This window comes from Rhinolophus hipposideros (assembly GCF_964194185.1).
Source record: "Rhinolophus hipposideros genome assembly, chromosome: 23".
In the NCBI taxonomy this organism is placed as follows: Eukaryota; Metazoa; Chordata; class Mammalia; order Chiroptera; family Rhinolophidae; genus Rhinolophus; species Rhinolophus hipposideros.
Genome location: NC_138069.1, coordinates 39,296,192 through 39,323,956, shown reverse-complemented (window position 1 = coordinate 39,323,956; position 27,765 = coordinate 39,296,192). Strand labels below are relative to the sequence as shown.

Sequence of the window (27,765 nt, the reverse complement as noted above, 5' to 3'; positions counted from 1 at the left end):
GCTCAGGGATTCCAGTTCTGCCCCCTTCCTCAAACTCAGTGCAAGCTTCAGCACCAGTGGAGAGTTTGAATTATTCACACTTATGTACTGCAGCAGGTAACAAACCTAACCTCAGGCTCCCAGCCCAGGGTGGCCCAGTCCACAGAGCGAGAGCTGAGTTGGAAGGAGACGACATAAACCTCCAGCTACAGTTAGCTCGCCTGGCAGTGTCTGTCCCTTCACCCAACCCAACCTGACCCACAGGTGGCAGAATGGCTTTTTTACTAGAACAGCATGAACATTTCTTAATTAAGAATACCTACAAAGGGGCCCGTGCCTCCACCTGATGTCCTTCTGGCTGGGAGATGCTGTGGTATTTGCCAACATCCCTGGACACTTCCTGCCTGGGTGGGTGGGTTCTCCTCCATTAGGCAGTAGCCCTGTCAGTAGGAGGTGAAGGCCGCCCTCCAGTAAATGGACTTGGGTTCGAATCTGCACTCTGCCACTAACTAGCTAGTGACTTCACCTGAGAGTTTGGAGGTTTGAGTGCAGTGGCTTGAAAGCTGCCCAGAGGCTTATAAAGTGTAAGGAGTTGGCTTCTCTTCCATAAGCTGACCTTGGAAATCCAGGACTCAGCTCTGTCCATTTCAATCCTCTCCAGGGTAAGAAATAATCATTGTTTGATATAACACCTAGAAGGAAGAGCTGTATGAGAGATGGGGTTATATGTCCCTCTCCTCCTAAAACCTCACACTAAATTTATCCACAGCTGACTTGCTTCCCCACTGAGCTGGGCTTTTGTGCTTTAAATACACACACACATCTCTTACCTTCTGCATAAAGGATGCTATGAATGCCCAGCCTTAAACCAAAATAAAGACTTATTCTAAAGACTTGGGGGATGGGAGGAGGGCTGGCAGACAGACGCGAGTCTCAAGTCAGATTCTTCCCCTACTAGTGATGTGACCTTGGGGGAGTCATTTCCACTCCTGAGCCTCAGTTTCTTCATTTGTAAAACTGGGATTCACATCTTTACCTTTACTGAGAAGCTTCTTTGCATACCCTCTTTGCATATCGCACCGGGCTATGCAAAGTGCCAGGCACAGAGCCTCCACGCGCTGATCTGTTCCCACAATTACCAGGTATTTTGTAGTAAGGCCTCCTCTGCCTCCCCATTCCCACCCGACCCCACCCTCTATTCCCTTACTTTGGCCCTGGCAATTCTACGGTGGTTTTAACTAGGGAGCGATGCGCTCTGCAGCGGCGACTCGGAGGGGCTAGAGTCCCTAGTTGAGCGGACACCAGAGGGGGGCGCAGCCGGGGTGCGCGTGGGAACGTGGCCAAACCAAGGCAGCTTGTGCCGCGGGGGCGCTAGGCGGCTGGAAACTGGGGTACCTCTGAGGCAACCCCACTCTTAGCAGCTGCAGTCTCCACACAACAGGCAGCTCTGGCCGTCGGAAGCCCTGGGGAGCCCGGCTCCAGTCACCCCACCGGGGCGCCCCAAGCGCCTTCATCTGCGCCCTCCGGCTGGAACAAAGGCGAGGGGGCGCTCGGCAACGCCCCAGCGGCCCCTCCGCTCATCTGGCCAAAGCCAGGACAACAAGGACGAGGGTCCCCAAGGTAACCAGGACGCGGTACCCGCCCTCCTGGAGCGCAAAGCCCAGCTTCGGGGCGCACGAGGATTCGGGGTACGGGAGGTACTGGAGACTCTAGCCCGTTGGATGCCGAGGGCTCCAAGGCGGGGGTGGCTCTCCGGAAGTCACCCAGCGGTTCCCCCAGGGAGAAGAGAACCCCAACGCCCGCCTCCCGGGCAATGCTCCCGGGCGTACCTGGCAGGGTCCTGTGCACCGTGTTGCCCATCGCTGCTTCGGGGCGCGGCGTTGGTGGCGGCGCGCTCGGGGCGCACGGAGGCTAATTACGCGGTGGGCCGGGGACCTGGGCTGGGGTCGGGCTGCGGGGCATCGCGGCTGCACGGGCGAGCCGGCGGGCGGCAGCTCCGGCGGGAGCCTGGAGGGAGGCGGCGGCTGCGGGAGGAGGGGGCGGAGTCACCAGTCGCGGCCCGCGGGCTCCGCCCCCACCTCCTGCCGCCTCCAACCTCTCCGGGAGGGGCGGGGCCGAGGCCGCCGCATCTTTTGAAAGTTTGTACCAGGCGGCTGGAGGACAACTGCCGAGCCTCCCGCCCTCGCCGTTCCTGCGCCCGGGGCTGGGAGGCACGCCGGGCACCTGGGTGCCCTGGGATGCCAGGCTTGTCAGTTCGTTGGCTTTTTGCTCATTTATTCCAATATTTTGAGAAGGCCTTCTCCTAGGCGTTGGGCCACAGGGGCCAAGCCCTCCACTAGGCCGGGCACGTATGCTGAGTGCAAGGAGTGGGGGTGGAGGCAGAAGGTCACCTCAGACAACATACTGAAGGGTTTGAAGACGACAGCCACGTGACTGGAGTACGGGTGGGATCACATACCTACAATTAGGAGAAACATAAGCAGTATCCAAAGTTTGGGAGGAGGGACCCCATATTCATGAATCCACTCACTCACTCATTCAGTAAAGTGTTTATTGAGCACATCCTATGTGCTGGGTACTGTCAATACAGACAAAGCATGCCTAGTGGTAAAGACAGAAATAACAAGCAATTAAGATCACATAATATAATGATCAAAGCCAGAAAGAAAATAAAACAAGATAAGAGAGATGGGGTGGTGGGGGAGGGGTCTCAAGAAGAACGTGGGGACGTGTCAGCAAGGAATCAGCCATGGGAAGAGCTGGGGGGGAGTGTTCCTGGCAGAGGGAGTAACACGCTTTCCTCATTCATTCATTCACCCCACCGGTATTTTCTGAGCACCTCTCCTGTCTGTGCAGGAACCTAGACCACACTCAGCGGGGAGTGAAGCCTGCTAGTGTCTGCCCTCACTGGGATCCATTTTACAGATCGGAACACTGAAGCTCAGGAGGTGCAATGACTTGTCCAAAAGGCCCAGTTCCTAACCAGTTTTTTTTCTGGCCCTACTTTCCATGCGCTTGTATCCCTGAAGACTATGAAATATGCGTCATTACCCCCACTTCACAGATAAGCAATAAAGCTCAGAGAGTGGAGAAGAGATGCCCAAGATTTCCCAGCTGGGAAGGGGCAAAGCTGGCCTAGAGCTGTGTGAATGACAGGGGGGCAGGAGAGCCTCCTGCCTTGCCCCCCAGCTTGGTTTGTCCTGTGTCTACTGCCCCGGATGCCTGACCCAGCCCAGAGTGTTCTCTTTCTTCAAGATTAGCTCAAAGCCCTCACCTCCAGGAAGTCTTCTCTAATCCCCACCATGCCCTGACTTATCATGTGTATCTGAACAGAAGGTTGCCTTGTAGTTACTAACTTCTCATATTACAAATGCTTTCTCAGTTGCTTTTGAAAACACAAAGTCCAGTTTGGGAACGGTACATAAGTTCGATACACCCTCAATCCATGTGAGTTTAGGGTGCGTATAGAGATCAGCTTTATTATAAAAGGAGCCGAGGAAATTTCACTCACATAAAGAAATGCAGTGCAAATGGGACTTTGTGACTGCAAGGGAGGGAGGTTGTGGTCCACAGGCCTTTTAAAGGTCACTTTCAGAGCACTCAAATCAGTGGCAATGTTGTGCAGATCCCAAATGCACACCGCCAGTAAATGAAGCCCCAACTGTCCCAATGTTATGCAGATGGTACCTGCAGAGGGGACACAGTGTCCAGTGGTCATCTGACACATGGGCCAAAAGGGGTGTGTTTTAGCGTTTGCGTCTCTGAATGAGACAGGCTCTAGAAAACTAAAAAAAGCACACTCCACACCCCCCTCCCCCCGCCCGCCCCACACCACGAGATGATGGGGACACTGGAGGTAAAGCCACATGAAAAGAATTTGAACCGAATAGTGTCGTGAAATTTGAGATTAAACAAAAGCAGCCTTTCCAAATTGATATTTTATATAAAAAAGATTTAAAATATGTACGTCTCAGTAAAGAAATAAATATTTCAAGTCGATGTCTGACTATTTCATCTCCATCCCTTAAAGTTGATATTATTCAACTTTATTTTGCAATAGGGATTTCCCTTAACCTTTATTGGAGTTACCTCATATTTGTGCATATATGGTAGTCGCTCCCCCCTCTGAAGCCATGGGGCGCTTTGTCTTTCCTTCCATTGCACCCTCAGGGCAGATGCAGTAGTTGCGACCCCTCTGTGCTCTCCTGTGGGCAGGATTCAGGCTGTGTTCGTTTATGAATCCCCAGTGCCTAGAATAGGACTAGCATACACAGGTACTCAATACACATTTAAATGGACCGACTGGAGAGATGCATTGCTCTGAAAGGAAAGAAGGAAGAAAGGAAGGAGGGGAAGAAAAAAGGGGTAGGAAAGAGGTGTGAAGGAATGAGTTTTAGTTGATAGTAGCCCCGGACACTGGTGTGATCGGCAGTGATAGGTGCAGGGAGACGCAAACAAACAAAATAGGGATGCAATAACAGAAGTATCGTTTCTAGAACAAAGGTGGGGCAGGTGGCTTTGGGAGAGAGGATCTCTGCTACAGGAGGTGTGCACACAGAAGTAGGGGATGGGGGCACATTCCTGGGCAGGAAGAACAGCCTCCAGTCATAACTAACCTCTCCTGGATTTGACTTCCACACCCCTCCCGCCCTTAATCACATCCAGAATCACCGAGACTCTGCCACCCTCCTTTGGCACCAACACCCACGATTGGGCTGCAGGGGCCCCTGGGTGGGGTTGCTGTCTTGAATGTGCAGTGTTGGCACAGCCTCCCAGGGCAGTGGGTAGAGGCAGGTCTCTGGCGGGGCTCCCTGGCACAGCCCCCTCTGGGCACGCCCTGGCAGGCCCGGCCCCATGCAATAGCAGGCAGTCAGGTGCATAACGTAAAAAGGGTGCACACTAAGTTGGGGGGACGTGTAAGTGCACGGTAGATACCTAGGTGAAAAGACCCCTTCCTCTTGGGAACCCAAGGGCGTTTGCTGAGAATCCTCCCCGTAACTCGAGAACCCATCATCCAGGGTGCAGTCAAACCACAAAGCTTAGTCTTCCAATTGCTGTAGGAAGGCTCTGCTTTTCAGCAAACCCTGCCTATCAAACCCTCGATTTCCAAACCCAGCAAGTCTTCACCCGCAAAAGCAGTATTTTTCAGTTCCTGGTTACAAAATGCCAACCCCATAGCGGGCACCAGGCTGCGCCCTTTGAGTAATCTTCCTCGCAGTCCAGCAGCATGGTTATTACAATACCTGTTTTATAGGAGAGGAAACCAAAGTGCAAAGAGAGGAAGAAACTGCCAAGTTCACACAGCTAGGAGAAGGCAGAGCTCAGAGGGTTCTCGAATCTCTATGAATGAGGGCCATTAATGCTATCTGGAAAGGTAACTGCCCTTTTTCTCCCATCTTCCCTCAACAGTTTCTGGCCCCCACTTGTTCTGCCATCACTGGTCCCTTAACTGGGTGAAATCTCAGCAGAGCTCTTTAAAACTCCATGTCACGACCATTGCTGGAGCACCCGTTCTGTGCCAGGCTTAGGGTCAGACAGTTGGGACAATGGGATGAGCAGCCACTCTTTCTGGGGACCACCAGCAATGGCTGCCCATCATACTATAGCTGGTCTGAGAGAATCAGTCAGTCAAGGTGACATGGAAAAAGCTGGGATCCTGGGAGAGCCAAGGGCGGGCAACTGAGAGGGAGCCTCCTTCCTCCCCCAGATCTGAGAGCTCCTGCAGACAAACCATGTGTGGAAACCCAACACCTGGGGTGCTTTCCAGTTCACAGAGCTATTTCCCTTCCATGGCCTCTTTCCAGCTTCATGGGACCCTCTTTGCCCATTTCACTGATGAAGAAACTGAAGCTCAGAGAGGTGAAAGGGTTGCTCGTGGTCACACAGCTGGATGCAGCGGACTCAGGCCTGTTCTGGGACCCCACAGCTGGGTCCTCCATCTCACTGACACCTCACCTACAGAAGAAAGAGGCTTCTTAGGCCCAGAGGAAGGAGGATTACACCACCTTACTGAGCTTTATAATAGGCATCCACTTTATTGTCCTTTTTTTTTAAAAAATGTCTTTTTCAAAAAATGGCTATCCTTCACCCTTGGTGTTTCCGCATAGATTTTACCATCTGTTTTCCAAGTTACACACACACACTTGTTAGGATTTGGATTAGGGCTGTATGCATTGAATCTATAAATCAGTTTGCAGAGAAATGGATTTTTAAAAAATATTGAGTCTTCCAATACCACAGTGTGGTATTGCTACAAGGATGGATACAAAGATCAACAGCAAAGAAAAGAGATATTGGACATAGATGGACTGGTGTTTTATGCTAAATGTGACACAAAGAAGCCTGGGGGGTGGGAAGGACAATCTTTTCAATGACTAGTGCTGGGCCAATTGGATATCGATATAGAAAAAAAAGAAAAAGAAATTGGATCCTTACCTCGTAATATTTGCAACATCAATTTCAGGGGCATTGTAGAGCTAAATATTAAAGGCAAAACAGTAAAACTTGTAGAAAGTAATATACAAGAATGTCTTTATGACCTCGGAGTGGTAGAAAGATTCTTTAACATGCCACAGAAGGTGCTGTCCATAAAAAAGATTGATAAAATTGACTAAAATTTGAATTAAATTGAATTAAAATTTAACATCCTTTTTTGTCAAAGGACATTAATGAAAAAAATAAAAAGGCAACATACAGAATGGAAACAGATCTATCACACACATAACCAACAGAAGACTTACTTGTTTCCAGAATAAACACAACTACAAATTGATGTAACAACTCAATATTTAAAAATGTGTAGAAAACAGGCATTTCACAACTAGCATATTCCAATGAACAATCAACGTATAAAATGGTACTGAATCTCATCAATAACAGGGGAAGTGAAAAATTAAAGTCACAATGAGATAACACTGAGTCACGTGGTTCCCCAGTCAGATTGGCTACAATTTTACCTTTTGGCAGTACCAAGAATTGACAAAGATGTAGAGCAATGGGAACTCTTCCATGATGCTGATGGAACTTTAGGGTGGCACAACGACTTTGGAAAACCACTTGGCAGTATCTTTTACAGTTACACATACATCTACCCCCATGATCCAGCAAAACCCCTCCCAGACATACACCCAAAGAAATACATGCTCATATGCACTTAGAGACCTGCTTGTGAATGTTTGAAATAGCCCCAAACTGAGAACAACCCAAATGTCCATCAACAGCAGAATGGACCAATAATTTGGGGTATATTCATACAACGGAATACCATACAGTAATGAGAAGGCACGAAGCACAGCTGAAGACCAACCTGATGGCTCCTAAGACCATGTTCTGTGAAAACAGCCGGGCACCAGAGGGCACATGCTGTAGGACTTCATCTATGTATCATGTTCAAAACCAGGCAGCTGTAGGTGATAAGACTGTGCAGAAAAGCAAGGAACAACAATCATAAAATTCAGGCTAGGGGTTGCCTTTGAGCAGGATGGAGCGGTACCAATTGAGAGGAGCTGGGGGGGCGGTGGTTCCTGGGGAGCTAGACATTTCTTGACTTGGATGTTTGCTTTTAGATAAATTATTGAGCTGCGCACTTTAGATGTGAGCTTTAGCCTCACACAATGGGCTTCTGCATGTTACATTTCACAGTCAAAAGTTTAAAAGAAAAGAATTTTTCCAGGGCACCAAAGGGAAGGCAATTTGAAAGAGTCTAGCTCCAGAGGGAACGCCCCCACCCTCCCCGGTGGTGGGGTGGGGGGGCAGGATAAGTGAGGTGGCGTGAGTAAGAAACACAGAAGTCACCGAAGCCTTTTTTCATCCAGGCATCAAATGCCTCACCCATCCTAGAATTAGAAATAGAATTCAGAGAGAGGCTCAATGCACTGATGAACACTGGCAGATTTACGAATTGAAAAATGAACTCATATCGTTTCCTGACTGAAAGTCAGGCAGACCTGGCTATGCAGTTTGGCAGAGAGGATTGGCTTTGCCGTCCAGTTTGCATGATGGAGTTTTCGGGAAAATGAATGGGCAACATCTATGCCTCCAAGGTGGTGATGAGATTTGATTTAAAACATTTGTTCTCTATGCAGTGTGCTGGAAATGACATCTTTCGCAACTGTTTACTTTTATGATGAAAACATTTAGATGCCAACTAAAAATGTTTTTGCATCATCTGTAGTTTTCAAAATTCTTTTAAGGGCTACACGAGCCCCAAATTTGAAGAGCCCTGTCTTCCCAGGTGTTATAAGTAGAACGTCAAGGGGAGAGAGGCAAGAAGGGCTCTGTGGGGTAGGCGAGCACAGAGGCCTGTAAGCCAAGCTACGCTGGGAAGAACATGAGGGAGGAAGGAGAGGGGCATCTGGCCAGTGGGGAGTCCTGAAGAGTCCCTCCTGGGGGCCTGAAGGAGGGGGAGCAGGAAGAGGATGGAGCGAGCAGGAAGAAAAGGCAAGGGGCTGGGGGCCTTCTGAGGAACAGGTGGTCGAGCAGGTGTAACAGAACAAAGCAAGGAAAGGGGGCATCCATGACCCTCCATTGTGTGTGGCCACAGCTCTTGAAAAGACCCAACAAAGCAGGCCCCATACTTGGGCAGCTGCCTGGAAAAAGCCGTGTGCCCACCCATCTGCCGCCAGTTCCCATCCCCCACGATCTCCAGGGTCTCCCAGCAACACTGGCCCTGTCTTCACCAGATGGGGGGCAGGGGAGGGAGGTGGAAGGCTACCCTGCCACTTAGCCCTCTGCCTGGGGACAGAGGCTGACCCACCCTGACTACTCTGGGCCACTCTGTCAGAGTGCAGTTCCTGCCCAGTGCAGCTGGAGTCCTTGCTCCCTCCTAGGACTCAGACAGCTGAGGGCAATGCCCTCTCTGGTCTGGGCCTCCTGCCAGCTCAGGCCACTCTCTGGCCTCAGGCTTGCACTGGAGGACGTGCACCAAGCAGTGAAATGGACCAACAGCAGTTGCTGAATATGAATGAATGAATGAATGAATGAATGAACGAACGAACGAACGAACGAGGGAGCGGCTGACTGAATGAAAGTGATGTCCAAGCAGACAGGTGGCATGGAAAGTGCTGGCTGGCAGGAGGCTCAGAGGAGAAGGTGGCCTTCTCCCCTGAAAGGGCCAGACCCACCTGGGCCTCGTACGACTCCACCTCCAGGCGGATGTGAAATGGGCCCCTGTGGACCGTGTGGCCAGTGAGCGCCTCTCCCTCCCTCCAGCCCGTTCTGACCTCTGACCAAAGGCAGTCAGGCTCTCAGGGTCCCTGCCCCAATTCGAACGCACTGGCCCGCCCGCCCGAGGGAAGTCCCTGGGATGAAGGTCCTCTGCTCACAGTGCAGACCCCAGCCCGGAGGTCTCCACTTCCAACCTCTCAGCAGCCCTCACTGTGGGCAGTACTGTCTCTGCTTCAAGGGCCTGAAGTGGCTACTTGGACCCTGGTCCCAGCACGAGTTTACACAGGGAGCTAGAGCCAGAACCAAGCCTGGATTTGGACTCCAGAGGCCCTGGGCTTGCACACACCTCTGGGGCTGCAGGTCCTTCCCCAGGCAAAGCTCATCCAGGGCCAGGTCTCTGCGCACCTGTTCCGACCGTCAGCCTGAGGTGGGGATGGGAAAGGCGGGGGCAATATTTCAGGACCCATCACATGAAAACAGGCTGAGGACCCCTTATTTTTAGCAACCGAGCTGCATGTACTTGTTTCCCCCATACCGGGAGCAAAACCTCAGATAAACATCTGTTCACACCAGCCAAGTCATTTCTTAAATAAAGCAGCTACAATTTGGCATTCCCTGTGTTCAAAATACATGCTCCTTGGATTTTTAATATCACACGTGGTCTGCGTGATTTTAACCCAAGCACAGCAGTCGTTTACTATTTTATTACGTGAGCCATTGTTTGGGGTATTGAGAAAATGGGAAGAGATTGGTGAACTCAGGGGGTGTGGGGGTCCCCGGGCTCAAGCCTGGTCGTCTGTGTGAGGGATCTGGGTTCTGAATCCTCCAGGGAAGGGGCAGTAATCACAGTGTGACCGACCAGCTACTGACCTGGGCTTCCGCTCACAGCAGCCAGAGTCCTCACTCTGTGGCCTGTCCCTGACTGAACCCCTCTCACGGTGTCCCTCCCAGTGAATGAAAGCCCACTTCCTAATCTGCCCATAAGGCCCTCCCTGATCCGGCTCCTGTGGACCCCATCTGTCTCCCACCGGGCTGGCCTGTGCTCACCATGGTCCTGGCTGCACCAGCCTTCTGCTCTTTAAGCACACCGAGCTTCATCAAGCCCCAGGGCCTTTGCACCTACTGTTCACCCTGGAATGTTTTTTCCCTAGGTCTCTTACGTGGCTGCAGCTCATCATTTGGGTCTCAGCTCAAGTGTCCGCTCCTCAGAGAAGATCCTTAGACCCTGACTAGTTGGACTTAAACTTCCTGCCCCTCCTCCCTCAGGTACGCCTTTCATTTTATTTTTGTCAAAGACTTTCTGAAACTATATTGATAGGGTAACTCATTTGTCGTCTTCCTTCCCACTGGAAGGTCAGCAACATGAAAGCAGGAATCTCATCTGCTTTTTTCACCACTGTGTCTTCGGAGCCTACGTGGCACATAGTAGGTGCTCAATAAATACCTGTTAAATGAATGAATGCTTTCTCACAACAACCCTTAGCAATGCCACTGCTATTTTTCCTATTTTACCGATGAAGAAACAGACTCAGAGAAGTTAAGTGACTTCTCCGAGGTCATACAACGTGTACATGGGGATCCATCCCTCCCCGTGAGCCCCACTGTCGGTCTGGGGTTGGGAATCCAGTACTGAGCACAAACATTCCTTCGCTCCCCAGCGAATAAAACTTGAGGCGCATGCAGTGAAAGGCTGAGCATAGCTCACCTAATTAACCAGTGCTGGGGCACTAGGCGAGAGGACGGGCCTTTGATCACAGCCCACAGGTGACAGGACCAGAGCGCCACCCATAAAGACGATTGCGTCATTCAGGCCAGCAGCTCTGACAAGCAGCTCACCTGAACTTGTTGTCATAAAGTCAGGTTATTGCAGGACATTACTGTTGCCAGAAAGTGCCTTGGCTAGGTGGATGTGTAGTTCCTTCGTGCTCTTCCAGGAAGCACACGTTTATTTTACAAAAGTCTGAAAGAACCTGCCCACTAGAAATTCCCTCTATTCTTGCTCCACCTTGCAGAGGCCAATGACCTGGAGCAATTTGATTCTCTGCCTCAAACCTCAATTCCCACCTGTATAAAATGGGTATCAGAATAAAACCTGCCTCACAGGCTTGTTGGAAAATTCCAAGGAGGAAGTAGATAGGTGGCATACCTGGAATGTAAGTAGCCTGTAAGTGTTAGGGGCGGGACTGGGTCAGGGGCCACACTGGTAGAAAGAAGCAGGTGCAGACAGAGCCGAGGAACATTGGAGAAGGAGGCTGGTTTTCCTCAAGACTGCACAGTGATTTTTGTCCCAGTGCCCTTTGTCGTTGTTCTGATCAAGGCAGCACCTCCAGACTTAGACATAACCCTAAGCACCCTAAAGTTCTCACGTCCAATAACCTTTTCTCTCCTCGAGTCTCTTCTACACGATCTGCTCATGTCAGACGTCTGCTGCAAACGCCTGTTTCCTGTCATCTTGGGATCCACCCCCAGTTCCTGCCTATGGTCCATAGAGCTATGCATGCTGACCTCTGCTCATCTGCTGGCTTTATCTTGCCCCTCCTGGTTCCGCCCAGGAGACTTGCTCCCTTCAGCCACCTGCTCTTTGTCCATTCTCTTTCCTTTGCTGGGAACACTTTCCACGCCTCCCTCTTCCCATAGGCACAATTCTCAGGCCTCTGGGGAGCCTTGGCTTTCCCCTTCCTCCCTCTCCCCTTGCTCTGAAGCTCATGGATCCCCTCACTTTTCCTTTGTGGCACCTTTCATGGGGTAGAAGTCTGCATTGATTCATGAAGTTATTTAGTCATTTCCTTTTCCCCTAGTCTGTGAGCTTCTGTAGGCGGCCACCATAGCCATCTGTTCACTGCTGTACCCCTGGGCTCCTAGCATAGGGCCAGCACATAGTAGGTGCTCAACAAATGCTGGCTGAATGAACAAAGGATAGATGAAGCACAGAAGTCCTTAGGGAAGAAGGACCTACTATGTGTGCAGAGCTGAGACAAGCCGGGACCTGGACGGGTGAGGTGAGGGTGTGGAGAGACAGGCATTAGCTCCCTGGGCTAGCTGTTTCCACGAAGGACTCATTTAACCCCTTGCAGCCCCAAAAGGAGGGGACCCCCTACCGCATGTCTGAGTCAGATAGGCCTGGACCCATTTGCTTGGCTCACACAACTTGCTGTGTGACCTACACCAGTCCCTTGGCCTCTCTGGGCCTCAGGTCCCTCATCTGGGAAACAATCACAGCTGTTCTCTATGCATTTCTGGAGGATGAGGTGAGCAATTGGGGACAGAGTGGCATGCCCTGCCCTAGGCACACAGTATATGCTCAATAAATGTTCATTCCCTCCTCTTGGCAAGTAAGCATGTAATTTAGTCCGTCAGGAGAACATGCTTCTCACAGGATTTTTGTCTTTCTTTATATTAGCTAGCAGGTTGGAAAAACCACATTAACACCATATTTTTAAAAGCTGTGTTCTTGGGAGGAGGAAAGGAAGGGAAGAGAAGACATTTCTTTGTGAATTTGATTTAGTGGGAAACGATGTTTGAGTTAGGAAATTCTTGTTTGGGGTCCAATCCCATGAACTGTGAAGAAGGCATGATGGGAACAGCCAGTGGACCGGGGCCAGCTCGTGCAGCGCCGGGTAAGACGCAGCCAGTGCGCCCACCGTGCCTACAGCTCCACGGCTCCACCGCTGGCATCACCCCTTTGCATTAACTGTGCCCTCTAGAAGTCCCTGTGAAAAAATAGCTCTGTGGTCATAATGGGTCCCTAGGGGGATGAGGTGGCGATGGGGACACACTGTGTGTGTGTGTGTGTGTGTGTGTGTGTGTGTGTGTGTAGAGTGGTGGGGGGTGTTGTGTTATACCTGGGAAGTGTAAACCTCCTCTACCTGAAAGAAGCTGATAGAAAAGGGGGGAGGAACCCTCATACAAAGAAAACAAGCGAGGGTTTGTTTTTCCACAGCTTGGGCGAGACCGTGAGTCAGCGGGCGGATGAGGAGGGGAAGGTTCCAGCTGGAGACACTCAAAGCAGCCCTCGGTTCTCTCAGGAGACTCGTGGGGGCTGGCCTCAAAGCTGGAAGGCACCCTCTGTGTTCCTCCCACACCCCTGCGCCTCAGTGTTACAGGAGGCGCAGACCCAGTCGTGTCACAAAAAGGGAGACAGCCATGTCACAAAAAGGGAGCACCTACCGTGCCACACAGAGTAATGTGACAATCACTTGGCGTCCAGTGTCTCATTTAATCCTCACAACAGCCCCGAGCGGTGGGGGATATTATACCCCTTTTAGAGAGGACACTGAGGCTCAGAGAGGTTAAGTCAGTTGCCCAGCGCAGCACAGCGCAGGGAGTCAGCGGTGGGGCCTCTGGGGCCTGTACAAATTTTCCTTGGACAATTTGACTGCATGCAGCAAAAGCCCTGAAAATGTGCCTGCTTTTGACCCATTTGCTCCACTTCTAGAAACAGGACTATCATCAGGCAAGAGCCTCAACATCTCAGCTCTGCGCATGTCCTGGGTACATTCTTCATAAGGGTGAAAAACGAGAAGCCATGTTTCAACCACAGGGAATTTTTTTCAGGAAACTCTAGCAATGGGATACTATGCAGCCATTAAAAAGAATGCATGGATGCTGTGTATTGGTGTTGAAAACATTCACAAAGGGCAGAGCCAAGATTTGAACAGTCTGTTTCGTCCCAGATTCCAATCCTGCCTCCGCCACACATCATCTGTGTGACCTTGGGCAATTGATTAACTCTCTTGTTTCTTCCTTTTTAAATGGGGATAAATCGAGAATCAGAGCTTTGATAAGAATTATAAGAAGTAGATGAGCTAATATGTGTAAGCTCTTAGAGCACTACCTGGCACACAGCAAACACCCTCTGGTATTGTTAGATCAGTGGGAGGGTTACTCCACTGTGGTCAGAAGCAGAAGTCCCGCTAGGTTAACGACGATCATTAACCTCCATGCTCTATTGCCTTTTTTAGGGCCCAAGATGTTTGGAAAAGTGAGGCACAGCGAGGTAAAGTGACCTGCCCATGTTGCACAGCTAGTAAGTGGTAGAGACAGGATCAGTACCAGCCTTGGCTGATGTACAGTCAGTCCCTTCTCTCCATTCCAACTATTGTCCCCAGGCAGAGAGCTGGCCTGAACCAGCGGTGGCTGAGAAGCAGTGGGGGCAAGCGGCCAGGCTTGTGCCTCAAGCCCTGAGACTCACATTCACCAGCTATAGGCTGGGCTGCAGGCAAGAAGAGGCTATTGAAGATTCTGGAGCCTTGCTTTGCTGTCCTGCCCACTTGCTCCATTCCCTGGACCCTGGTGGTGTGTCAGGTCAGGAGTGAGGCCATCCAGGCCTTAGCAATTGGAGTGGGGATGCCCTGTGTAGGTAATAGGCAAAGGTGAGAGCATTGAGAGGGGATGTGTGGCAGCAACTCTTGCACTCACCCCTCCTGGGCCCGGTGTGGCTGCAGGTTGGGGTGAGGCAGAAGGAGAACCTGTCTTCCAGGTTCTCCAGAAGGAGAACCCCCTCATTCATCTGTACATCTACGGGGCAGTGGGCTAATCTAGAAGCCCTTTCAGGCACCTGTGCTGAGGTCATGGTGAGGTCAGAGCGACCCTTCTTCTCCTGAATGCTATTACCTTTGCTGCCCAGGAGAAAATGGGGAAGGAGTGAATTTCCAAAGACTGATGATTGTCACTTCGCCGTGACCATCCTGCAAGAGACCCTCAGTCTAGAAGGAAGGCATGCCCTCTCATGAGAGATTCTCACACCGGAGGGTCTGTATCTAGACATACCTGGACAAGTGGCCTCATCTCCCTGGACATCAATTTCCTCAACTGTCAAATGGGAATCATTCCCAGTGCGTTTGCAAGGATTAGGCATCACAGCTTATGTCAGGTTGTTTGCTCTTTTCCATGGTGTAGTAGTCCCACTGTGGCAGACTTGAAGCTGCTGGAATGTGTAGTCACGGAGTAAGTACAATACACTCCAGAACACCCAAACCCCACTGATGGCCTTTGGGACCTTGGTGTATATCCCTAATGCTTTCTTGGGAAGGAATTCCCCAAAGTGAAATGGCTGTTAGAGCAGTTGCACGAGGCTTTCGATGAGCAATTCCAAATTGCCATCCAGAAAGAAGTTACCAAGTTATGCTCCCTTGGCCTATTCTTCTCACCCCACCCCTCCAACAATGGCTGTTATCTTGCCTTTTAATCTCTCCCACGTGATAGATAGAATAATAGTAGTTCGTTGCTGTTTTCATTTGCATTGCTTTTGGTGAATAACTTTTAGAAATATTTATAGTCAACTGAAATTTTATGTGGGCAACTTTCGGAACACTTCATGAAGCCCCTGGGGATTATAGGTGTCCAAGAAGCAATTTGGGAATCATGGCTTTACTCATCGATGACATCAAATAGTAGATCCATTCACACACCAAAGAGCATCCAAGTTTTTCCCAGAAGGCACCTTGCTGTGTTGCTCAACCCCACCTTGTCTCAATCACATCACCACCGCCTCCTACCATTGTGTCAGGCAAATACACAGCATTCACTTACCATGCTGTGGGAACTGTCACCAGCTAACATCCGTGCTTAGAAAAGGTCGAGCTGGGCAGTATGACATATCTGTGGTGCTTTACGAATAAAGGTGTGTCCTGGAGAAGTAGCTGTGTGGCCTTGGACAAGTCATTTCACCTCTCTGAGCCTTAGTGCCCTCATCTACAAAATGGTGGTGGGGGTAGTAATAATATAGCGTGTGCAAGATTGCGGTGAGAAATAAATGAGCGAATACATTTGAAGTGCTTAGGCCAGGGCCTAGCACATAGTACGCGGGTAACAAGTGACAATCATCGTCATCCTTATTATTGCACTGTCAGAGTGCTTTGTAAACCACAGCACTCTGTGTGAAGGTAAAGTAGTGACATGACGATCCTTCGTGTTTTCCCCAGCCCTCTGCTCTGATGAGGAAGGTCACCCTAGACCTCACATGTCCAGCTTCAAAGCCAGTCTTCTCTGGAGTGGACTGGACCCCCTTTGAATTCTTTGAACCCAGTGCCTTCATTTGACCAAACACAGACTTTTCTCAGAGCAGAGCTAAAGTCTTCTTCAAGAAGCTTCCTCCAAAATGTCCTTTCTGGCTTTGTTTGTCTGGGGACAAAAGTGTCCTCATGGGGCACCTGCCTCCTATCTCTCCCCCAGCACATTTGTCCTGCCAAAGACAGCTTCTTGAGTCTTCTAGGACACAGCCTTTCATCCATCCATCCATCCATCCATCCATCCATCCATCCATCCATCCATCAACACATTGATTACTTAGGTTTGTTCTCAGCTACCCACAGAATCACAGAAATCATCTACTTAACAGGGAGTAACTTCAAGCAAATGAAAAAAGAAAAACCAGACCTCCTTACCCGGAGCTTTATGATCTGACCCCTGCCCATCCTCTGATTCCATCCATTACCACTCTCCCCCACACCTACGGTGTTCCAGCAACTCAGTCAACTTACAGTTCCCTGAACACTACTGTAAGCTAGTTCCCCACTCGGGACCTTTGTCCCTGCTGATTCCTCAGCTTCAAGGGTGTTTTCTCTCCTCTTTGCCTGGCCAGTTCCTTCCTTCTCACCATTTAGTTTCCAGATCAAATGGTATTTCATCCAAGGGAATGTGCATTGACTGATCCCAACCGAAATTATGCCCCATCATTATGCTTCCTTCATAGGCTTCACATACGTAATACGTGAAGGTGTGTTTTCTTTGTGTTTTTACTCACTTGACATTTGTCTCTTCTGCAAGTTTGTAAGTTCATGGGGTGGGGATACTGCCTGTTGTCCCCATGGCAGTGGGGCTGGAGCTGAGAAGTATACCCAGCAGCTTGCATACGGGATATATTTGTTGAATGAGCAAGGCAATATTTAGCCACAGCTCAATGAGAGGAGCAGTATGAGGTAAGGATTGCTTAAAAGACAGATTGTTCACCTTCCTTTCCTGATCTTCTCCAGAGTCTCCTGGAGGCAGCCAGATGGCAGCCAGTTGGGAATGGAGAGTCACCATAGGAACTCGGGCTGCAGACTGAAATGTGTGTTGGCAGAAAAGCAGAAATGTGTGGAGGGATGGGATAGAACAGGAAATCTCTCCTGTGTCCACTGCAAGAATGTTGGTTATCACACAGTGTCCATACTTGTGAGAACCCTCAGGACAGATTCTTATCTTCAGACCATGAGATGGATTAGAGCTGAGGCTCTGAATTCTGATGGTCTGTATTCCACTCCTTGTTCTACCAGTGTGACCATTGGCAGGCTGTGAACTTTTCCCCCTCACCCATTAGTGAGGATAATAATAGTGCCTCCTTTGTACAGGGATGAAGGGGAGTAGTAAACACCCAGTAAGTGCTGGCTATTATAATTCTCCTGGGTAACTTGTTTGTTCCAATGGCATGATCATTGTGATCCAAATCTCCCTTTTCCCACTGACTGCTGGGAAGCTCAATGTCAATTTTATGACCCAGCCATAGCAAATGTCTAGGACATCAAGTGCTGTATTCATGCTCTATTTATGCCCCAAATTTATCATTTGTTTCTTCACGCACTCTGCTATTTATGTGTGCAGCTTGCTCTAACTTATGTATCCTTGGAAACTGTGTATAATGTTTCTGATTAAAAAGATCTCGTATGTTGTATGAAAAAATTCTGCTTGCATGTAGCTGCTTTTGTCTTCTTAGTGCGACGGCGGGTCCCTTGAGAGTGAGGACTACTTCTTTTCGATCCTCCCCTCCCCCTGCAGTGCATTCTAAGCTGAAGGGATGAGTGGATGGAATGTTAGAAAAGTGGGGAACTCAAAGAAGCCTTAGCCACAGAGAGGAAATGCTGACCCGGGAGGTCTCTGCTCTCTCAAGTATCCAGAAACCTAAAAACAACTCCGTATGGGAAAGGTCAGTGACCAATGTGGACGTTTCCTGTGCTTTGAGACCACAGAAAGCAGCGAGGGTATCTGAAAAAAGGGTGGGCCACAGGGGGAGACTTTGGTGGTCCCAGAGCTGCCTGGCTGGTTGGCTACCTTGCAGAATCACACTTTAGTTTGTTTGCTGAGATTCCAGTGACTAACCAGCTCCCTCACCAACATCTGTGTCATCCTCTTCTTTCTGGACACACAGGACACAGATGACATATTTTGTATCTTCTCATGAAAATTTGGAAAATTCGGCAACTCTGGGCCCCCAGTTCCACATGGCAACCATCGGTGCCCTCTTCTGATGGGCACAACTCCTTGAGTGTTGAACTGGTCCCCACTGCCTGGCCTGCCTCACTGACCTACGTGTGTGAGGCTGAGCCCTGGTTGATGGTGACGCTTATGACGCTGGGACCCGGGCAGCCTTTCTTGCCTCCTTGGAGACCCTCTGCCACCCTGTGCAGCCTTGGCAGACCCTGGTCCTGTTAGGTTTTCCCACTTGTAACTTGCAGTCCCCGCTGCAGCAGTTCCATTTCCCTCAGACACCCATCTCCCTCACATCCCGTTCACCCAAATCGTTCCCATCCTTCAGACTTGAGCCATCTTATCTCTGGGAGGGCTGCCAGGATCCCCAGGTCACCCTCGTTCATACGCCCGCGTGCTTTTCTGTGATTATTTACCCAGGGTGCTGCCACTACCAGAGACCTTGTAACACATGGGCTCAAAGCACATATGTTGAATGAATGAATGAATGAATGAATGAGTTAGGCAATGAACCAAAATGTGGGTGGAGAGACTGAAAGGGGCCCAAGGTTACGCTGGTCCAAGGAGGAGAACTCGGACTTGAATGCAGGACTCAGAATCCTGTGCTCTGACAATATCACTCTGTCTGGGCACTAGACCACCTGCTGTCCCGATTGCTTCTCCAATGCCAGGCTTTACCCACTGAGCCGCTGTCAGCCCAGCCACCTTCCCAAGCTAATGCCCAGGGAAGAAAGATGTCGTAGTGCTAGCCAGTCACAGAAGTGGCTCCTTGCACCGTCGGCTGCCTTTGCTGAGAGGACCAGCCCCCACAAGGAGGTTTTCTTTCCTCCTCTCCCCCCAGCCTCTCCCAGTTCCCTGCCCCCGATTTGACTCCCCCTTCACCCAAGCCTCTCTCTTTAATTGCTGTTCAGGGAGCAGGAAGAATGTCATAGATGTTGCATCTGTTTTTCTGGAAGACTGTGAAGCCGCATTAAAATATGTGCTCTGTGGGCGTTTGGTAGGCTGGGGCCTCTCTCACAGCTTAATAATTGGGGGGAAAGAGCTGAGGAAGGAAGAAATGGGAGGGACAGACTGACAGACAGACAAGGAAACACTTGGAGAGAAATAGACAGAACAGAGAGTGTTCTCTAAAGAGAGGCAGAGAGAAACAGAGGCAGAGTAAGACACCGGAGAGATGGAGTAGGGAGAGAGGATGAGGGAAAGAGAGGCGACTGTGAGTCTGTCTATTGCCACACTCCTCCGATTTTTCTTCTGGGCCCTGGATGGAGATTTATGAGGGTTTATCCAAAGCCTCTGCAGGGCGAGGCCAACAAGATATACACCGTTGTGCTTTTCAGGGACAGCGGCAAATGGCTCATGGAAATGCTGCCTGGCTGGGTCCTGGGGCCACCTGCTTGCTGCCTGACCCCTTCTCTTCCCAGTCTTCTCCATGGAGCTGGCAGGAAGCAGGAAAGTTCATCTGTCCTGAGTTGCCTGGGCTGGGAGGGGGCCTTCGGTGTGGCCAGGCTGGTCTGCTTTAGCTTGACCAGGGGTTTTTGTCACTTGCATCTTGAATGAAGCATGTGATCTAGTTAGGTCAGGCCACAACCCAGAGATTGAGACCTAGCTCTAGGTGTGGGTCACTGGTGGGTCACTTCTGTCTCTGAGCCTCAGTTTCCCTACCTGTTAGATGATGATGACAACCCCTGGCTAGACTGGGCTTTGGGAGCCACCAACGTGTTTGGCACCAAGTATTCCATACTCCGGAACCACTGTCCTCGGGGTACAGACCAGTCTTGTTTCTAGGCTTATAAGAGGAGCCCCAGAAATTCCACCCCATGAACAGGGGAGGGGAGGTTCTCTGATTATGGTCCTGGGGCAGCCACCCCGAAAGCCTGGGTGTTGGGCCTCCATCAGCTCTCGGACCCGCCTCTGGCAGTCCAGGCAGCCAAAAATAGTTGCTTTGCTAAGTTTTTAACAGGAAATCTATTTCAGGCCCAGGGAGGAGGACTTCAAGAAGTCCTGGTGGACAGAGCTATTCCCATGAGCTCATGCAGCAGGCCGCAGCATCTGGGAACCTCGGGGGCCCAGCTCGCACTGCCCCAAGGCCTGCTTCTCAAGGAGGGCCAGGCCAGCCCAAGGCGGGCAAATGCAGGCGGCTGGGCTCCTCTTTGTTCCCATCATAAAAGCAACACAAGTGGTGAAAACTTGACACATTGCCCTGTACAGTGAGCAGGAAGGCTCCTCTGTGTCCCGCCCACTGCCTCTCCTAGAGCAACCCTAGCAGACAGTGTGCTGCCGACATCTTTCCAGAGATATTTAATGCCTAGACAAGCACACACGTGTGCTTCTTACACATATAGAATCGTACTATACTCACTCTTCCACAAGTTGATTTTTAAAACAGCTTTAGTGAAATAGGATTCACGTACCATACAATTCACCCATTTAGAGTGTACAATTCAATGGCTTTTAGTAAATTCAGAGCTGTGGAACCATCGCCATAATCAATGGGACCAGCCAATGGCTATCCTGTTCTCATTCTGTCCTCTTTATGACCCTGCGGGAAAGGGTCATCGAATCAGTCAGGGACTCAGCAAAAGGAAGACTGAAGAGTGGCCCCTGGACCTGCCAACTGTGGGTGCTGTCACCCCTGAGGTCCTGGCAAGGTGAGGTGGGGAGGCAAAGAGCAGCTGCCGCCTTCCTTGCAGGAATGCATCCATGGCGAGCACCTGCCCGCCGGCAAAGAAGAGCCAGGGGAATAGATACTGAGCCTTTCTCTGCTCCCATTGTCTGAGCGCCATCAGAGCCTCTTATTGGCCAAGATGACCCGAAGTCCGAGGGTGCAGGGGCCTGGGCTAAACGCAAGGGGGGTCAGACCCCGTGCTCAGAGCGGGCTGGTCAGAGGGGCAGACAGAGATTTCCCAGGACAGTGACTATCCTGTCTTCATGGAGGGGGACATTGAGGTTGAGCAAAGCAATGTCCCCTGCTTGAGGTCACTTGCCCAGGAGGCTGCAGAACCAGGACTGAAGCCTGGCTCTGGCTGACAGTACGGCACACCTGCTGGCACACACACTTACCCTCTCTGGCCCTCCAGTCAGACCAGAACCCAGCGAGGCCTCCATCGCAAGATTTCTGGGAGAGGTGAATGAGGTCATAAAGCTGTAGCAAAGGGCTGGTGCTAGGGATGGCAAGGAAAAATGTCTTTAACACAGCTGCCAAGGGGATAGGGGGAATGACTGAAATAAGGAGGGGATGAGACAGGAAGGCAGAGTGTGGGGGAACTTAGTCCAAGCCTCGCTTTTTACAGGTGAGGAAAAAGAGGCCCAGAGAATTTGTGTGACTTCCCTAAGGCCACACAGCAAATCAGGGGGCAGAGCTTGGACTAAAACTGGGGTGGGGGGGAGCTCTCTCCTTGCCACTGAAGAGAGACCAGGCAGACACTAGGAGTTCTCCTCCAAACACCCTCCCAGGGGCCTGGTCAGAACCTGCTCAGACCTCTCCCCTGCCCTAAAATAAAGAGTTTTCCGTGACAGCCCAAGAGAGTGGTGTCCAGGTGTCCATCAAGGGGAAGTGGTTTAATAAGATAGTCTCACAGGCGATGCTGGGTAGGTATTCAAAGATTGAAATGGGTCTATCACAGGGAAATACCTCCGAGATCTATTAAGTCAGAAAAGGCAGGCTGCTACGCGAACCATTCCCTGTGTCCAGAGCGTCCTCTCCTCCTGACACCTGCATCTTCCTTTGCCCATGAAGGTTCCGGCTACTAGAAAGCTCCAGAACCTGAGGATCACACCCGCCTTGAATCTTGGCACCAGATCCCCCTTGGCAATTAGACAGAAACTGGACAGAAAGGCTACGACTTGATTCTGGGGGAAGAAACTGCTCCTGGAGCTGGGCAGGCTGCCCACACCGTGTGTTCCCCACTCGGCCTGTGCTCCTGGGACCTGCCAGTGTGTGCACACAGCCAGCTCACAAATGACACTCCCCACACAGCCACAAATAGCACAGGTACCAGAGACCATGCACTGCACCTAGCGTACACACCTCTCACGTTCTCAGTAACATCACGCAGAACATACCTCTCTACCTGTGACACACACACCGGGGAATGCTCTTGTATCTGGGGACTTGCCATCCTGACCCTGGAGAGATTCCCCCACCCCCACCCCCTGGGGCTAGCCAATCCCTAGAGATAGGAAACTAGGCGCCTCTGAGAGAGTCTCTCATATACAAACTAACCAATCCAGGGCCCACCCCGTCTCACACTCAGTGCCACTACCTCTACCCTAATCACCCCAGAGCAACTAGAGATAGGCCATAGCCCCAGAGCCGGCTGGAATCCTTCAAACTAGCCAATCCTAAACCTGCTTACTCGGCCTCACCCTGTTCCTTCCCAGATACCACAATCCAGGCTCTTGCCCACAATTTCCCTCTGGCTCCCCGCATTTTGACTAACAGTGGTTCTTCCTTGGGTGGCTCTGGGTGGCTCCTCTTAGAAACTGTGAGGAGCAAACTGTCTTTTCAATGGCAGTCATCTCCTGATCTGCTGGCCTCACAGGACCTGAATGGTAATAAAACCAACATTTAAAACGCTGGTGGTAATAGCTGATTTTCAAGACCTCACTGCCTGTCTTTTCAAGACCAACCTGCCACACTGCCTGAGTCCCCTTCCCGGGGCAGTGCCCCTTGGACTCTGCTTCCTTGGGGTATGAATGGCTTCCTGCATCCCTGACTTGTCTCCCACTTCACCACAGTTTGGATGTCTGTGTCCCCTGCGTCTCTGGGTGTCCGCAGAGCCCAGCCTGGGGCTTATCTGGCTAATGTCTCTGTCTCCACAGATCATAAGCCCCATGACGGTGGGACACAGTAGGCACTTAAGAAATAGCTGTGTTACCCCAAGCCATTCCCTCATCTGACCCTCCCAGGCACCCTCTGAGGCAGGTGGGTGTGGAGTTTTGTACCCATTTTACAGAGAGAAAAGAGAGGCCTAGAGAAGTGAGGTGACCACCCAATGGCCACATGGGGGGCGAGAGGTGAACAGAGGTTTGAATCTAGGCCCGAACCTCTGAAATCCATGGCAACTGTGCTTCAATCTTGTGTTCTGGCCTGCTTGCTGCAGGGGACAGGCTTGCACTCAGCCATTCTAAAGACGATGAAAGTGAGAGGCCAGCCAGGCCACAGGGAGGGGACAGGACAGCGAGCTGGGGCTAGGCCCTGGGGAACAATGCACCACAGGCCTTTGAAATGAAATTGAAAAGACCTGATTTATAAATAGAAAAAAATCCCAAGTCAAGTAATAGGTGTCCTGCTTTACTTTTTTTTGGTTTGTTTTGTAGTTGTTGGCGATCCCCAAAAGCCAGCTGGTCGGGGTGCTGCCAGCTTTGGAGGTTCCCTATTCTGCCGCCTTACCTGGCTAGGGGCCTGGTCCCTTGATTCTCCTTAAACCCACCCTGACCCTCAGAGCACAGATGTCCTCACTGGGTCCCTAAATTCTGCAGTGGCCTCTTTAGCTGTTCCCTCTAGTATCTCCCCCTGGATATGCTGCATATATGAATGAATGGATGGGAGGACACAAGGACAGAGGGACAGGGTTTTCCCAGGCCCTTTCCCAGTGAGACTTTTCCTGGTTACCCTGTGCAGACTTGCCACCCTTCCCCCATCCCGGGATCTCCCTTCCCGGCCCCCGTCTCTTTCTTTTCTCCCTAGCACCTTGCACATCCTGACAGACCTCTCACACCTTCTCCACTCATCACTGCCTTTCTCCCACATTAGTGCACAAGCTCCACTGGGTCCAGCAGAGGCCTGGCCCCAGGTAGGCACAATGGTGAATGAGTGAATCTGTCTGCTGCTGATTCTGCCTTCCTGGGCTTCGGACAGTCCTCCCCAGCAGATGTCTACAGCAACCCCATTCACCAGGCCATCTGCCACCCTCCTCGCCTATCCCTTCCTCATCCCACTCAAGTCAGCATTTGGCCGCTAGAACCTCCCGCAGACCCACCGCCTCTCTCCTTCCCCACTGGCCTTCTCACTGGTCTCCCTCCCTCCAGCACCCTTAGCATCTCTCTGCAGTCAAAGTACTCTTCCTAAGATGCAAATCTGACCTGGTCAAAACTTTTCTCCCTGTCTGGAAGGACGCCTAGCTTCCTTAGTGTCCTTGCAAAGCCCTCGGTGATCTGGCCCTACTCACTGCTGTGGCCGGGCCACACCCCAAGCCTGCCCCCAGACTTAGTTCTCTCCCAGCACTGTTCCCTGTTTCATCTCACGGCCGAGACTTTGCCCTCACTGTTCCCTTTCTTGGGGTATCTAACTCCTGCTTATCCTCAGATGCAGACACTCCTGCTCCAGGAAGGCTTCTTGCCCTAATGCTCAGGGAATGCCTCCTGGGCCCCCCCAATTAACATCCTGTTCATTTCACTTGCAGTAGCCGTGGGTACCATGGGGTCAGGGACCAAACATTCTCTGCCTCTCTCCGAAGCTGCTGACCCAACACAAGCCTGGCACATCAAAGAGGCTCAGGTCATGGCTATTGCTCTGAAGGAAAACGAAATAAATTGAACTGAGCCAAATGAATCCAATCTAAGTGATTTGCCTAACTAGGAATTCAAGATATAGCAATTGAAGGCAGTATTCTATAGATACAGCATTCAGAGCTAACAATTGCAAAGATGACTTCTGTCAGGCCATCCACTAGCAATGAGATAATGTGAACAAATGTCCCTTTGAGAAAATGGTTAAGGTTGTGAAAAAATCTAAATGAATCAACTTCGTCAGGGGCAACAATGGGGACACTTTAACAATTTGGACATTGTAACAATATTAATTTTTCCCATCTGTGAACATAGGATGTCTTTCCATTTCTTGTGTCTTCTTTAAATTCCTTCATCAATGTTTTACAATTTTCAGTGTATGAGTCTTTCATCTCTTTGGTTAACTTTAACTTTATTCCTAAGTATTTTATTCTTTTTGTTTCTATTGTGAAGGGATTGTTTTCTTTCTTTCCTTTTCGGATAGCTTGTTGTTTGTATATAAAAACATGACTGACTTTTGTATGTTGATTTTGAATCCTGCAAATTTACCACATTTATTTATTAGTTCTTCCAGGTTTTTCCTGTTGAATCTTTAGGGTTTTCTACATATATGATCATATCGTCAGCAAACTGAGATAATTTTACTTCTTCTTTTCCTATTTGGATACCTTTTATTTCTTTTTTCTTGTCTAACTGCTCTGGCTAGGACTTTCAGTACTATGTTGAATAGAAACGGCAAGAGGGGGCACCCTTGCTTTGTACATGACCTCAGAGGGAAAGCTTTTCATTTTTCATCATTGATCATAATACCAGTCATGGGCTTTTAATATATGCCCTTTATTGTGTGGAGGTAAGTTCATTCTATATCTATTTTATTGAGAGTTTTTATCATGCATGGATGTTGAATTTTGTCAAATTCTTTTCCTGCATCTATTGAGATGATCATGTGTTTCTTTTCTCTTTCATCCTGTTAGAATGGCTACTATCAAAAGGACAAAAGATAACAAGTGTTGGCAAGGATGTGGAGAAAAGGAAACCATTGTGTACTGTTGGTGGGAATGTAAATTGATACATTGCTATTATGGAAAACTACCGGTATGAAGGTTCCTAAAACGGTTAAAAATAGAAGTACCTTATGATGCAGCAATTCCACTTCTGGATATATATCTGAAGAAAATGAAATCACTATCTCAAAGAGATATCTACACTCCCATGTTGATTGCAGCATTATTCACCCTAGCCAAGAAACAATCTACATGTCCATCAGTGGATGACTGGATAAAGAAAATATGGCATACATTGATACAGTGGAATATTATTCAGCCTTTTCAAAGATGGAGATCTTACCACTCGCAACAACATGGATGAGCCTGGAGGATGTAATGCTAAGTGAAATAAACCAGACACAGAAGGACAAATGCTGCATGCTCTCACTTACATGTGTAATCTATAACAGTGAAACTCACCGAAGTAGAGAGTAGGATGGTGGCTGCCAGGGGTTAGGAGGGGGGAATGGGGAGATGTTGGTCAAGGGGTGCAAAGTTTCAAGTACAGGTGTGTAAGATACATAAGTTCTGGAGATCTCATGTACAGCATGGTGACTCTAGTTAGCAATACTGGATACTTGACATTTCCGAGCAGAGTAGATCTTAAGTGTCCTCACCACACAAACAAAGATAAGTATGCGAGGTGATGGACATGTTCATTAGCTTGATTGTGTGGTGGTGAATATTTCACAATGCATGTGTATCAGAACATTGAGTTGTATACCTTACAGATACACGATTTTTATTTGTCAAGTATACCTCAATACAGATGGGGGGAAAAACCCTCAGAAGGACCACATCCAACCATCACACATCCAGGATATACATTGCAAAACAATCATGGGATACAGTTGATTGTCATTATTTGCAATAAAGTTCTAGAAACTCATCCCAAACACTGAATTAGCCAATATTGGGCCACTGCTGCCAGGGAAAATACAGGGTGAGGGTCCTGCAAGCCTCTGGTCACCTTTGGTCAACTGGCAATACATAAGCTTCTTTGATGCGTGTTTCTGTTAAGTGAGAGAAACCTACTTAATACACATTAACATTGAACTCACAGCCAGGGGCACCCGAACTCAGCGTGAACAAAGCTTATCTAACTCACGGATTTTCTCCAAAAGGCCCATCACAGCTTTCTTGAGCCAGCACTTCAGCACGAGGCTGGGGGGGCCATTTTAAGCAGCAAGAAGAAAAAGCACCAAGATGTGAAAAACATGGTACTAAATAGACTGTAAAAAGGACAGACACACTGATAGTATGAGAGCTGAAGCAGAAAGGCAGAATGTCACCTTGCTCGACCTTAGACGGGAATGTACATGTCAGGTGACTCCCAGTTTTGGCTGCTCTGTGAATGTCTGAGGATGACCGTGAAAGTGCCTGGAGTATTGATTTCTGAGGTTGCAAAAAACTTTAACCAGTAGGTGAATTTGCAAATATGGAATCTGAGAATAATGAGGATCAACCATATGAGAAAAGGATGAGGACGGCACCATTAGAATAACAAAACCACTGGGTACGGCCTAATTGCGAATCAGTAGGGATTGGTCAGGCCAAGGTTTCTCAACCCAAACACTGTTGATGTTTGGGGGCCTATAATTCCTTGTTGGGGGGCGGCTGTTATGTGTATTGTAGGATAGTTTGGTCAACTGGCAATAGTGCCCTCCCCTTTACCCAGCAGTTGTCAGTAGCATCTCTCTAAGTTGTGACAACTGAAAAGGTCCCCAGACACGGCCAAATGAGAATCTCTGGGTCAGATAAACGAAGAGGCAGCCACACGGTGGAGCACGGCAAGACCTTCAAAAGGGGTGGTGTATAAATGACTTGGGAAGACTTCCACGACAGCTTTGAGTAGAAAAAATAAAAAAGACAGGTGCAAAGC

The 27,765-nt window shown here is 49.8% G+C and overlaps 1 protein-coding gene and 1 long non-coding RNA gene across 4 annotated transcripts in view; one reads left to right on the top strand and one right to left on the bottom strand.

Moving 5' to 3' along the window:
- NEURL1B (neuralized E3 ubiquitin protein ligase 1B) overlaps positions 1-1,982 on the bottom strand; it is a 32,877-nt gene extending 30,895 nt beyond the window's left edge. For both annotated transcript variants that reach the window (XM_081035959.1, XM_081035958.1), the window contains exon 1: positions 1,809-1,982. In XM_081035959.1, coding sequence (XP_080892085.1) covers positions 1,809-1,839 — 31 coding nt within the window. In that variant the 5' untranslated portion in view covers positions 1,840-1,982. The remainder of the gene's footprint in view (positions 1-1,808) is intronic.
- LOC308491853 lies at positions 1,327-27,765 on the top strand. 2 transcript variants are annotated; one of them, XR_013992415.1, is made up of 3 exons: positions 1,327-1,599; positions 10,296-10,410; positions 13,085-17,723. It is a non-coding gene; the product is annotated as an uncharacterized lncRNA (long non-coding RNA). The 2 variants fall into 2 exon arrangements; XR_013992414.1 differs by lacking the exon at positions 13,085-17,723 and adding an exon at positions 25,812-27,765 and having other exon boundaries at positions 1,361-1,599.